Source organism: Paraphaeosphaeria sporulosa (genome assembly GCF_001642045.1).
Source record: "Paraphaeosphaeria sporulosa strain AP3s5-JAC2a unplaced genomic scaffold CC84scaffold_1, whole genome shotgun sequence".
NCBI lineage: Eukaryota > Fungi > Ascomycota > Dothideomycetes > Pleosporales > Didymosphaeriaceae > Paraphaeosphaeria > Paraphaeosphaeria sporulosa.
This window is the reverse complement of record NW_017253360.1, coordinates 2,995,486-3,008,560: the sequence shown is the minus strand read 5'-3', so window position 1 is coordinate 3,008,560 and position 13,075 is coordinate 2,995,486. Positions and strand designations below refer to the sequence as shown.

At 54.1% G+C, this 13,075-nt stretch overlaps 7 protein-coding genes across 7 annotated transcripts; 1 reads left to right on the top strand and 6 right to left on the bottom strand.

The window, feature by feature from the left end:
• Nucleotides 1-1,246: 1,246 nt before the first annotated feature.
• CC84DRAFT_91151 (uncharacterized protein) lies at nt 1,247-2,440 on the bottom strand. The gene is made up of 2 exons (XM_018187876.1): nt 2,261-2,440; nt 1,247-2,212 (listed from the first exon to the last, which is right to left on the bottom strand). Exon 2 carries the CDS (start codon nt 1,956-1,958, stop codon nt 1,728-1,730), a length of 231 nt encoding a protein of 76 aa, XP_018042592.1. The 5' UTR covers nt 1,959-2,212; nt 2,261-2,440; the 3' UTR covers nt 1,247-1,727.
• CC84DRAFT_1078660 (uncharacterized protein) lies at nt 2,137-2,376 on the bottom strand (the record flags this gene model as incomplete). The annotated part of the gene is made up of 2 exons (XM_018173807.1): nt 2,137-2,212; nt 2,261-2,376. 2 exons carry the CDS (start codon nt 2,374-2,376, stop codon nt 2,137-2,139), a joined length of 192 nt encoding a protein of 63 aa, XP_018042593.1.
• Nucleotides 2,441-4,348: 1,908 nt separating the features above from the next.
• Nucleotides 4,349-6,130, bottom strand: CC84DRAFT_1078014 (glycerol kinase; the record flags this gene model as incomplete). The annotated part of the gene is made up of 3 exons (XM_018173783.1): nt 4,349-4,612; nt 4,669-5,827; nt 5,886-6,130. 3 exons carry the CDS (start codon nt 6,128-6,130, stop codon nt 4,349-4,351), a joined length of 1,668 nt encoding a protein of 555 aa, XP_018042591.1.
• Nucleotides 6,131-6,998: 868 nt separating this feature from the next.
• On the bottom strand, nt 6,999-8,167 carry CC84DRAFT_1077397 (uncharacterized protein; the record flags this gene model as incomplete). The annotated part of the gene is made up of 3 exons (XM_018173753.1): nt 6,999-7,481; nt 7,528-7,749; nt 7,805-8,167. The coding sequence occupies 3 exons, from the start codon at nt 8,165-8,167 to the stop codon at nt 6,999-7,001; spliced, it is 1,068 nt and encodes a 355-aa protein (XP_018042590.1).
• Nucleotides 8,168-8,692: 525 nt separating this feature from the next.
• CC84DRAFT_1159567 (uncharacterized protein) lies at nt 8,693-9,362 on the bottom strand. The gene has a single exon (XM_018177274.1). The coding sequence runs from the start codon at nt 9,126-9,128 to the stop codon at nt 8,832-8,834; it is 297 nt and encodes a 98-aa protein (XP_018042589.1). The 5' UTR covers nt 9,129-9,362; the 3' UTR covers nt 8,693-8,831.
• Nucleotides 9,318-11,667, top strand: CC84DRAFT_1226245 (heat shock protein 70a; the record flags this gene model as incomplete). Its single annotated transcript, XM_018183585.1, has 3 exons — nt 9,318-9,375; nt 9,425-10,104; nt 10,164-11,667. 3 exons carry the CDS (start codon nt 9,318-9,320, stop codon nt 11,379-11,381), a joined length of 1,956 nt encoding a protein of 651 aa, XP_018042588.1. The 3' UTR covers nt 11,382-11,667.
• On the bottom strand, nt 11,662-12,731 carry CC84DRAFT_1159565 (uncharacterized protein). The gene has a single exon (XM_018177273.1). It carries the CDS (start codon nt 12,503-12,505, stop codon nt 11,954-11,956), a length of 552 nt encoding a protein of 183 aa, XP_018042587.1. The 5' UTR covers nt 12,506-12,731; the 3' UTR covers nt 11,662-11,953.
• Between the last annotated feature and the right edge of the window lie 344 nt (nt 12,732-13,075).

Below are 13,075 nucleotides of genomic sequence, written 5' to 3'. Positions count from 1 at the left end.
CTGCCGTGGTACCGCACGGTTCGAATAAGTGGACAGGGTCTTTCGACCGAATGACTTGGAGCTGACGTCGTGCGGGTAAACGGACTGCTCGCTTGATCCGTGTTGGCCCAGTCACTGGACGAGATTACCCAGTCCCCGGATCCCTCGGCGATTATTCCAGCCGCTCGAGACCGTCTAGGCTCCGCGTATTCACTCTGCCGTTGACAGTCGGGTCTTCAGTGGACGCTCGGACGTCTTCAAGGATTACAGTTGGTGCTAGAAATTTGTAGCAGGAATATTCGACAGAAAAGTGTGGAAACCCTGCCCGGAAGCTAAAGAGCATCGTCACTCCTTTGCTCCTTGGTCTGAGCGGTGTGACTGACCTGCAGATGGGTTGACTTTGTATCGACCACAGTGGTATGTAAGCTGGAAACGGATACTCGCTATAGTCAGCTGGTAGTACGATGATCGAAAGTGGGCCAAGAGGAGCATACCGGCAATTTTCACCTGCCGAACCCAAGGAGCAGGGACGCTGCTCCATGGAAACTTGTCCCGCTACCAGCCGCAATCCTCCGCAGCACAACATCAAGCCAAAGCTCTGTACTATTGTGTACTGTAACATTTGCATCCGCTTCGAAGTCTCGCCGATGTCTGTCCCACAGCAGGTGGGACCGGATTTTACAACGTGGAAGCATGGATCGAGTTAGTCAGGTGGGGTCGACATCCCTTGTATCGCTTGAAACCCAGGGGCAAGTACTCAGAGATTCTGGAAAATTCTCAAATTGTGGAGCAGCTTCGAGTCGAGGGCATGCGCATAGAACACGAGTCGCTGAGGAAAAGGTTGCAGAGATCTTTCCGTGTGTAAATTTCAGGCATGAAACGGTGAGTTGGCTGCACGCAACACCAAGCCACGCGTTACCCCTGGTCTTCAAAGCCCAGGGTATGACGTGATCGATATGTCTCTATCTACTGGCCGTGCGGTTGGAAACTGAAGAAGTACTGCATTGCTGTGGTTCAATGCGTCCCCATGGCTGATTCGCGCGATAGGTAGGCAGGTAGAGTTGTGGAAGACTGGAAATATCAATGCCGCTGACTCCTCTGCCCTGCCTTCTGTTAAGGCTTGAGCATCGGAAGGATCGGGCGACCGAGTCGATGATTGGGGATGATTCCTATTGGCTGTGTGCCTGGATTTTGCGCGCATGGAGGCATTCGTGACCGAGTAGCAATTCTGGTTGGCGAGCAGATGCAAAGGTGAATTGCATGATTGCGTGACCCTTAAGACCCCAGTAATATTATCCAGCTCTGGACTCGTGTAACGTTCTGGAAACTGACCAAGCCGTCCTGCTAGCTCAAGAAAATGTTGGTTGGAGAAATATTGTCTGTGAATTATATCATGCCGCTCGGTGTTTACTATCATTTGTGTTGCTCTTGTAAGGTCATGCGCAAAGCGGAGGACTACGTTCCGTTAGGAACACCCACAGGAGATATGCAGTGTCGGGAGCAGCAGCAGCATCTGCAACGAACTGTGACTTCGACTACATGAGCATGCCCGGAGCATGAAATTCTGGACCGTTGGCCGTCGTACGTTAAAGTTCATCAGCGGAGTTAATGCCGTAGCGTTTAGACCATTCGCCGAGTGCGATGCAACGTGTACCGGTGACGCAGAATCGCAGTACCGACCCGCCCTCACAGATGTACAATGTCAGATTGCAGATTGGATATCGGGTACGACCGCGTGGATTTCGGCGTTACCGCCATTCTGTGGTTGTGCGCTGGGAGCAGCCGAGGGACGAGGTTGTACCTAAAGCTGCAGGAACCATGCGTCGTGCAGCAGCATGGACCAGTGACAACGGGCCCCTAAAACCGCCGCACCTTAGCGAATAGATGATGGCGTCAACGGGTAACGCATGCCAGATGTAGGACAGCGCAAGATGCATGATACAGAACGTAAATGTGAGTCCGAAACGACGACGAAACATTGTGGTACATTTGACTATGAGGACAAGATGAAAGCTCTTGTCAGTGGGGTATTGTGCACATTTCCGTGCCGCATCCAGTACGCCTTGCTGAAAAACCAAATGTGGGTATCGAGAAACAATTCGAAAGTGAAGGTCGTGTGTTATCGGCGCCTGCCCGTAGAGCCTTTGCAATCGCCTTCTATTCGTCAGCTAGAAGGCAATTTTGATGGGGAAGTCGAGCAAACGAACCGCAATTCTCGTCGAGTCTATATTCACTGAGATATGGGTCAGTCCTGTGTTCTAACATGCATTGGTTGCCTTACACTGCCACAACGTTGGGTTGACATCTTCTCTGCGTCTCTTGATATTTGGTACACCAAGCGCGGACGGTATAGCGAAGGTGAGAGCACTTATAATGTACTTGGGTGTAATCGCACATGCCGAAAATGGAGATTGCAAAATGTATCGGTCGAAGGGTAGGAAGGGAAGGAGGGCCGTATTGAGCTCGAGGTTGTGAGTTGTGGTCTTCAAAACGGTCGAATTGATAGGGATAAGAGCGCGCCGGACCGTCCCATGTTATAGTCAAGACGGGTGGGACGGTGTCGCAATGCAAGCTGAACCGTACTATTGGGCCCCTCGAGCAGTCCGTCACGATGCAGACGATTGTTTAGCCCTGGTATTGCGGAGTCGTCACGTCCGACTGGCCCAAGCCTGCCAGTCGGACAGAATCCTTCTGGTTTTGGTGGCATGCTGGAATGACAAGATCACAGACTGCAAGGGGTCACGGCACTAAGGTGTTTGCGTGTAAGATAAGAGGGTGAAGTAATGGCCAGGAACATCGAACAGGGTTCAAGTCGTCGCGGAGAGCGGTTAGGGAAGCGGATGGTGCAAGTAGCTCGCCTCGCTACTAGCTCCCCAACAGGCCTACAGTACCCGCCTGTGAGCAGGCGGATCTGCGGCCACGGGTCCACGTTGGATGCAGGAAAACGCGTGTGGGACGGTGTCGTCGTAGTGGGGTGAGGCTCTGTCTGGACCTGACTCGCTCAGTAGTCGCATCGCTTCTTAAGACGGGTGCTAATTCCATCACTTGAGCAATTATCATGCTCGAGTCACCTCAGCGATGCTTTCTGAAACACGAGGGCGACTATCTGCTTACGCCGAATCTGGTGCATGCTGTCCCGCTCCCGGCTCGGAAGCAGAATCATTCGCAAGTCAGCAGGTTACGCCATTGCCGAGTGGGATGGATTCGGCTGCGCAGCATGGCATGCTTATCCGTGCGTTGTTGATCGGCACGAAAGGCGGGTGATGCACGCATGGCCGTCTCTACGGTCAAAGGGATTTCTTCTGAAGCCCTGGGCTATTATTCTCATCAACCTGCTCGCTTGGGATCGCTTAATGTTGGAGTAGCCGTTTCTACTCTTCGATATTAGAAACTGCATCTGGGCCTCGTGGGCTGGCGATGCGCAGGACAGCAAGTATGGCTAGCCGTAACCAATCTTTGGGTAAACCCGTCCCAGTAGAAGCACACGCATAGAGCATGGTTTGGTGCCCTGCGTGTACGGCATGAATCCCGGAGAAACATACGAAAAAAAAAGAAAGTCTCGACATGGCCGGACACCGCTATATCACAGACGCGCATTCACAACTCATCCATACGGTACCCACGGACAACTCGGCTGCGAATCGAAGGTTTGAACAACACAAGCATATCATGCCAATAGTATAGCGCGATGTCTTCGTTGCGTTGCATGAAACAGCCCGGAAAGGTACGCTTGCTTTGGGTTATTGTGTCGACGGAGCACGCTTTCCGGTCGGCATTGGGTTTCCATCGACTTTTTTTTTTGTAATTATTGGCCTAGAGAGTGGCCATCATCAAGGCTCCCCTTGTCTTAACCCCTAGAATTCTTGCATTATGTCGTGCCTATTCGAGACTGCGGACCTCCCTCAGTTGTCCCTAAGTAGCCAGTGAAGTGGACCGAAACTTCAGGCTGTGAGTGATATACGATATTACGGCAAGGATACCTACCCGACAGTGCCGTTAGATCGCTCATCTTGTCACTCTGTCCCGCCACCCCGACCCCGCACCTGGACGTCGTGGACCCATCCCCGGCAGGTATAAATTTGAACTCTATAGCCCATGTAACGGTTCCCTGGACGCGAACAGGACATGGGTAAGTTGCGTCGGTAGACAACCCGCGCAAGCGTGCGACGGCTCGTCGGGTCATTCGTTGCCAGCTACGCATCGAGTTGCGTGTCTTCTGGTCGTGAGTAACGTCACTTCTCAATCACGTCAGAAAATGTTATCCTTGGAAAGGCCGCAGTGCTCTCGGATGGCGCGTGGGACAAGTAAGGGGCAAATGAAGATGCAAGAAGCCGACTGAGGGTATAACAAACGTTCATTATGCGGTATATCAGAAATCCTCTTTCGCCTCGTCAGCATCTAGCCAACCGCGACACATCTCGACCGCTCGTCCCCATTTCTTGAACATCTTCGCGCTATCTTCTTTGGAAATGTTAGGTTCGAAGATCATTCGGTCTTTCTGATTAATCTCTTTCAGCTCGGAGAACTCCTTCCAAAGATCCACAGCGAAGCCTGCAGCGATGGCAGCCCCAAGTGAGGTGGTTTCTCGCATAGCCGGTCGATCAACGGGGATGCCGATAATGTTTGCCTGCGTCTGTGGTCGACAGGGTTAGTGATAGGTCAGAAACTAACAATGTTGCTGTTACTTACTTGCATACACAGATTGGAATTACTCATACCACCATCCACCGAAAGTTCGGTGAGCTTATGCCCGCTGTCCTTCTCCATAGCATCCAAAATGGCTTTTGTCTGGAAACAAGTCGCTTCCAGCGTCGCTCGGGCAATATGTCCACGTTCGGTATGTTGCGTAATGCCAAAGATGGTCCCCTTTGCGTCATCAATCCAGTACGGCGCGAATAGGCCGCTGAAAGCTGTGACGAAGACACATCCACCGTTGTCTTCCACACTTGCTGCTAAGTCACTGATCTTATGCGAATGGGTGATGAAACCCAAGTTGCTCATCAGGAATTTCACGCCACTGCCTGCGACTGCTACACTACCTTCCAGCGCATACACGGGTTTCCGCCCACGTCCAAAATCATATGCGACAGTCGCTAGTAGCCCGTGCTTGGAGATGACAGGCTTCTCACCAACATTGTACAACAAGAAACATCCTGTGCCGTACGTGTTCTTGGCGGAGCCTGGTGTGAACCCCTGCTGACCAACTAAAGCTGCAGACTGGTCACCCAGGCACCCTGCGATTCGAATGCCCTTGAGTGGTCCCTCAGCTATTGATCCATACGATTCTGGGCAGGAGGAAGGGACGATCTTTGGCAGTTTGATCTTGTTGCGGTCAATCTTGAAGAACCCAAGAAGCTCGTCATCGTATTCGACGGTGTGCAGGTTCATGAACATGGTTCTCGAAGCGTTTGTCGTATCAGTGACGTGTATGCCCTTGTCTTTTCCATTCAAATGATAGAGTATCCAGGTATCGATTGTTCCAAACGCCAAACGTCCTTCGTCGTAAGCCTTACGCACCTCTTCGACATGATCGAGAAGCCACACAAGCTTGACGGAGGACGGGTAGGTCGAAAGAGGAAGACCGGTCTTGTTCTTGATCTCGTCTGCACCCTCGCGTGCCTTTAGTTCGCGGACCAGACCCTTGGTTCTGGTATCGGGCCATGCAATAGCATTATGCAAGGGTTCGCCCGTCGTGCTGTCCCAGACCAGTGTTGTTTCGCGCTGATTGGTGAGACCGACAGCTTTGATATCTGCGATATCATAGCCCTTGTGGATAAAGGCCTGTATGGCCTGTTCTATGCATAATTCGACCGTGTCTAGGATCTCCTGAGGGTCATGCTCGTGCCATCTGGATTGCCGCTTGTGAGCTTCCATGCCACCGTCGTATATTCGTATGCATGACTCACCCAGAATGGGGGTATATTTGCGTGAACTCAATCTGGTGCTGCGCGACCGGCTGCCCCGTGCCGTCGAAGATGATGAAGCGCGTGCTCGTGGTGCCCTGATCTATAGAGCCGATGAAGAATTGCTTCAGCTTTGTCTCGTCCAGCAGCTTCTCTTCCTCATCGTTTATCGGCGCGTCGTCGAAGTAATCACTCTTGGACTTGGGCACTGGCTGCGGCTCTGCACCATGTGCTGAGGCCTTCTCCATGACCATGACTGCGCAGGTTGCCGAAAAGGATTTACTGTGCGCGGAAGATCTAGTTGACCAGAGCAAGAAAAACTTCCGGGAACTGGGGAAGCGTGTGCGCACTGATGTTGCGTGGAGTCGCGCGTGCCGGAGGGCGATGTGTTTGTGGTGCGGGTGGCAGCGAGGCGGCAACGCGAACTGAGACAGGACTGCGACTTACGGAAGAGACCAGAGGCGACTGTGGGGCATGCAGCGGAGACTGGATGAAATCATAACTGGAGGGCAGGGATATTGAGCCCGCGATCGAAAAGATGTGCAGGCTGGAGGTGCGCGTTGCAGCATGCGCTTGACAAGCTGTGGCTCGCGACAGCGAAAAAGCGGGGGAAGAGGAAGGCCACCCCACCGAAGTCGCACAACTGACGCACGTCGAACCCGGACATTGTTCATGTGCGAACCGCCATTTTTCGTGTTAAGAGCCTCCGGCCCACGCTACCGCGAGGGAAGACCCATCTTTCCGCGCAGCCATGGGAATCTTCGCGCTCAGCTCCACGCAAATCCGCCATGCTCGGCATCGATCGAGCCGATTGTGCCGGCCATTGTCGGCCCACACAAGCAGGACGGCGCCTCTCTGCACATGTTACCTCTTGTGTTGAGCCGCATCACTGCGGGGTAGTGCGCCTTGGAGTCGTTTACTACTATTTGATCGACATGAAAAACCTAGAGAGAAGCAAAACGCCGAACAACGCACACCCAGGCTGACAGGCCGCTATCCATGAGACAGACAATGTACAAAGAGAAATGCGACAGCGCAGATGATTCGTGGAGTCGTGGGGGGTCCATTGCACCGAGCTCGGTTCAACCCGTCCCCAGCCTACTGCAGCCGCACGCTCTAGTCGCTGACCTCGGAATCATCCTCGGAATCTTCCTCGCCCTTGGACTTGCTGCCCTCCCCAGCCAGTTCTTGCTGAGCGCGAATGCCTTCCTCTTCCCTGGACATTGCGTCTTGTGCGTCGGGGCCTCCGAGAGCCTTCATCCTGTCCACAGCACCTGGCATCCTCCCAACTGTGTCAGAGACCTCTCCTCGGCCAATGAGGCTGACCACAATACTCGTTCCCACAATGAACGTGAGGACAAATCGATAGATGGCATACCACGGAGGAGTCCAGCCCCGGTACGTTGCGCGCGTGTCAACGTAGTACAGCAATGTGAATGCACAGAATTGGGTGATCAGAGCATACTCTACGGGCATCAACACGGTTGGCCATGCGACTGCGGGCGCGACGACTCCTATGGCGTAGCGACTATATCCATGGCGACCACCGTAGCCAGCGAACTCTAGACCCCAGTGAATTGCGCCGAGAAACGATAGAATCTGAGCGCGTCAGTGTGCTAGCGACGAAGGGCACAACCGCACTCACCACAGCGCCGTAGCCAACCTGCAATGGTTCAAGGATGTGTAGAAGTGCAGTAGCTGTGTTTGCCGACATGAGATAGCCGTACCCGGCTACAGCGTGGTTGATCTCGTACGCGCAGACGACGGTGGAGAGTGAGGTCCCAAGGTATGGCAAGACTCCAGCAAGTCCAATGTAGTATGCTTGACGCGGGACTTCGCTCAAGTTGAAGGTCTCTCTGATCGTGTTCTGTAAGAGCCATGTTAGCACGAGCCGGTGCATTGTTATGCATTTGCTAGCTCACCAAATCTGACTTGATGCCAGCGCTCATGTCTACCTCCTGATGTGCGGGCTCACCACCAACTTCTCCTACGAATGGATGGATACTGGAGGTCGAAGAGACCAACTCTGGCGTAGGCTTGATCTCCTCTTTGGCGTATTTGGCCTCAGCCTGTTTCCGGTCTTCCGATAGCGCACGGCGGAGTATAACAGCCCTTGCCGGCTTGACCTGGGCCAACTGAGACAATTGCGGGCGCTTCGAGGCCACTGAGCTGAACTGGGTAGCCCATTTTGCTGCTGGACTTGCGATGCGGAAGATGGGAGCTGCGCGAACAGCTGGCGCTGGGAACGTCCTCAGCGCCAGACGTGACGCGCCCGTTCGCAACATCTCGCTATCAAAGACAAGCGGTGAATTAGAAGGGCGCACGATTAAGGGGATATGAGGTCGCGTGAGCCAAAGAGGAGAAGGCTGAGGAAAGGAAGCTGCGAGTCTGGGAGACAGGCAGAGCTTCCAAGCTCCCCGCTGCCATATCTGCGGAGATAGCTCCAGCAGCCGGGAAACGTTGGAATGACATCACCTCACGTGCGAGCCAGCCACCTCAACTTCTGGACCCAGCCGCGACAACATGGCTCCACTCGCACGGTAGTGGTTGTGCCGATTTGCATGGTCAGATCTGAATAGGAAGCGTGCATTCTGGTATTCTGTTCGGTGTAAGTGTTGTTACGAGAGGCCCGTGGACTTGGCAGAGGTTGGGTAGCCCTCGCAGGCGTAGGCGACGCAGCTGACATGAGGTTGGATGAACACCATGTTTGCACGCAGCTGTCAAGCAAGAGAGCATCATGGGTGACACGCACCGTCTCGGCAGCATGATTGCGTGATGTCACAGACGCATCGATATTTGCAAACAGCAGCTCATGCACTTGCAAACCGTGCGGCCAGGTCGTACTCTCATGATTGAGAAGCCGATCATCATGCCATGTGGAAACTGCCTGGAGAGTCTCGATAGGCAGATAAATTTCTACCAGCGGGCGAGGTGATGGCGGTAGGGCTGTCAAGGGCGGGGAGCTCGCTTAGCGGCCCAGATGCGGCAGGCGGGGCTCCCTTTGAACCTTTCGTCATCGCGGCGGGCGGGGGATACAGAGAAATTTCGAGCACCAGCACGGAATTGGGCGCGATGGGCGGGCTGTAGGTGAATGCGGCCTGCAATCGCACGTCTGCAGCGTAGCCACAAATCACTTTGCCCCAGCCGCAGGCCCGCGCAGCCTCTGAGTGGGCCGCAGAGGCTGCTCGAAGCGAGTAGAAGCGCCTGGTTGGCCGGTGAGCCAGATCGAAAGTTCCAGAAGAGCATCTGAAAAACTGCCCACCACCCGCTACAAAAGGCCCTCCGCCGCACCAAACAAGCACTTCTTTTCCTCACACCATCACACACCCCAAGATAACTCGACACACTCGCGCATTGGTCGACAGACTCCGCGAATACTCAAACGAATCCTTTTTCTTCTTGTGATACCCCGCGCTTCTTTCATAATCCACAACTATGGCTCCCGCTGTAGGTATCGATCTCGGAACCACGTACTCGTGCGTTGGTATCTTCCGTAAGTTTCCTCAACCTGCTCCCGCAGCAGCGTGTGCTGACAATTCCAGGTGATGACCGTATCGAGATTATCGCCAACGACCAGGGTAACCGGACGACCCCGTCGTTCGTTGCCTTCACCGACACCGAACGTCTCATTGGTGACTCGGCAAAGAACCAGGTCGCCATGAACCCAGCCAACACTGTCTTCGACGCCAAGCGCCTCATTGGCCGCAAGTTCGCCGATGCTGAGGTCCAGGCCGACATGAAGCACTTCCCCTTCACCATCATCGAGAAGGCTGGCAAGCCTGTGATCGAGGTCGAGTTCAAGGGCGAGAAGAAGAACTTCACACCTGAGGAGATCTCCTCCATGGTCCTCACCAAGATGCGTGAGACTGCTGAGTCCTACCTTGGTGGCACCGTCAACAACGCTGTCGTCACTGTGCCCGCATACTTCAACGACTCCCAGCGTCAGGCTACCAAGGATGCCGGTCTCATTGCTGGCCTCAACGTCCTCCGTATCATCAACGAGCCCACCGCCGCTGCTATCGCCTACGGTCTTGACAAGAAGACCGAGGGTGAGCGCAACGTCCTCATTTTCGATTTGGGAGGTGGAACTTTCGATGTCTCCCTGTTGACAATTGAGGAGGGCATCTTCGAGGTCAAGTCCACTGCTGGTGACACTCACTTGGGCGGTGAAGACTTCGACAACCGTTTGGTCAACCACTTCGTGAACGAGTTCAAGCGCAAGGTCAGTACCCACCCCACCTTGCACCACATCCTGGTATAACTCATACTAACTGTCCACAGCACAAGAAGGATCTTACCTCCAACGCTCGTGCTCTCCGCCGTCTCCGAACTGCTTGCGAGCGGGCCAAGCGCACTCTCTCCTCGTCCGCCCAGACTTCCATCGAAATCGACTCTCTGTTCGAGGGTATCGACTTCTACACCTCAATCACCCGTGCCCGTTTCGAGGAGCTCTGTCAGGACCTCTTCCGCTCCACTATGGAGCCCGTCGAGCGTGTCCTCCGCGATGCCAAGTGCGACAAGTCCTCCGTTCACGAGATCGTCTTGGTTGGCGGTTCCACCCGTATCCCCAAGATTCAGAAGATGGTTTCTGACTTCTTCAACGGCAAGGAGCCTAACAAGTCAATCAACCCCGACGAGGCCGTCGCCTACGGTGCCGCCGTCCAGGCTGCTATCTTGTCCGGTGACACTTCCTCCAAGTCCACCAACGAGATCTTGCTTTTGGACGTCACCCCTCTGTCCGTCGGTATCGAGACTGCCGGTGGTGTCATGACCCCGCTCATCAAGCGCAACACCACCATTCCCACCAAGAAGTCCGAGGTCTTCTCGACTTTCAGCGACAACCAGCCCGGTGTGCTCATCCAGGTCTACGAGGGTGAGCGTGCCCGTACCAAGGACAACAACTTGCTCGGAAAGTTCGAGCTCACTGGAATCCCGCCTGCGCCTCGTGGTGTTCCTCAGATCGAGGTTACCTTCGACATGGACGCTAACGGTATCATGAATGTCTCTGCTCTTGAGAAGGGTACCGGAAAGACCAACAAGATCGTCATTACCAACGACAAGGGCCGTCTCTCCAAGGACGAGATTGAGCGTATGCTTGCCGAGGCCGAAAAGTACAAGGCTGAGGATGAGGCTGAGGCTGCCCGTATCTCTGCCAAGAACGCTCTTGAGTCATATGCTTACTCTCTGCGCAACACTCTCTCCGACTCCAAGGTCGATGAGAAGCTCGAGGCTGGCGACAAGGAGAAGCTCAAGGCCGAGATCGACAAGGTTGTCCAGTGGCTTGATGACAGCCAGCAGGCCACCAAGGAGGAGTATGAGTCTCAGCAGAAGGATCTTGAGGCTGTTGCCAACCCGATCATGATGAAATTTTACGGTGCTGGCGGCGAGGGTGGCATGCCCGGCGGTATGCCCGGAGGCGCTGGTGGATTCCCTGGTGGCGCTCCCGGCGGCGGCGCCGGCCACAGCGACGACGGCCCTACCGTTGAGGAGGTTGACTAAGCGTATCTTTGATACTAGATTGTCTTCTTCCTTTCTTCTTCCGCATAGATGGTCATTTTCCGGGCGGCAGTCATCGGAGTTCTTTGGGCTATTGAGCCATTTTCACGGTTTCCTTCTCATTGCATCGGATGAATTACGATCACGATTGGGGCAGGAAAAGTTTTCAGCCAGGACGACGGGATTATATGTATCCTAATTTACGGGTCCTGTCTATCAGGGCTCAATTGAGTGAATTATTTCAAAACAAGTCTTACAATTCGCTTGAGTGATGAGATTGATTGTGTTTCCGAGTTGAGACATGTTCATTATTGTACAGGGTATTTATGTATGGCAACTTGAGACCAAATCTCTTCCGGAAGCTTACAACAGCGCACCTGTTCTGCTCCCATGCCAAACTTCCTTAATCTGATTGTGGCGAACTGCGCCCAGGACGCCGCTACGCAGTCGATGCGGCTCTGCCTGAATCACAGTTCTTCGTTCACCAATGTATGAGTTCTGGTGCGAGACTAACATATACATCATCGTCACCAGCGGGCTTCATGCTACTACACTCCATGTGACTATCTTCCACCTTACGCCTTTTCCACTCTCAAGCTCTCCTCTTCCGCAAACCTGAATGGCTTTTCAATCATTTCTCCCGGGCCCCTTCGCCTCCAGACATCTTCACTGTTCGGCTCCTTCTTCAATTTCTCCTCCTTCTCCCTGTACCGCTCCCTAATCGCATTTGCACGCCCTTCGCTGGATGCGCCCGACAGGCTCATGCAGAATCGCCAGTCGGCCCAGTGCTCACTACACGAGCGCAGGTGGCCGTAGCGGTATATGTCATTGAAATGGCCGCCGAGGGAGGAGCAGTAGAAAGCGGAGTCGAACGCGGCGCGGCAGGACATTGTCGTTGGGAGGGAGGGGTCATGGGTGACCGCTGTAGAAGGGGCGGACTTTGATGATGGTTCGGGGTTCGAGGACGTGATCTCGGGTGCTAAGTGTGGGAATGCTTCGTTGAAAGCTGCATCGTCGGAGTTTGCAGGTGGTGTGGATGGCGCGGGCTCGGAGCGTATGGGCATTGAGGTCGGGGTGGGTTGCTGCGGTTCAGCTTTGCTGGATGAGGAAGTCCATAACCAGCCCATATTTTCCGAGGTCGGTGCTGCTGGTCTGGTGTTTTACAAGGCGTGATGCTGGAGTGTCTCGGCCGGGATTCTATATCTCTGCGCGGCGCAGTTCGAGGAAGCTGCGACCGGTGTACAACAGGGCGCGATTGCGAATCTGCACGGAAAGAGCGATTTGGTGCAATTGAATATATGGGGACAATAGTAATGCCGATTCCAGCGATGAGGATGTTCTTCGTGATTGCAATCGGATTAAACGCCTGTCAAAACTTTGGACGAATCGCGCGTGCCCAGCGCGTCTGGACACGGGCCACCATACGTCATGCACAAGTCTGCATCTCACCTGCGGGCGATCAATTCTATACAGCACTGTTGCCTTTTACTGCGCATCATTTTTCCCCTCCGCGCCGTTGCAATTCTTGTACGACTATTAGGGAGGTTAATTTACGCCCAGCTCTCACACTTTTCAGAGACTGGCTGGCCTGATCGCAAGCACTCCGCCACAAACACTCTCCGCGTCCCCTCCTTTACTCGGCGCACTGTGTCCATAGCCTACAATACCCAAGTTCGTGCTGTTATGCTTTACCGCAC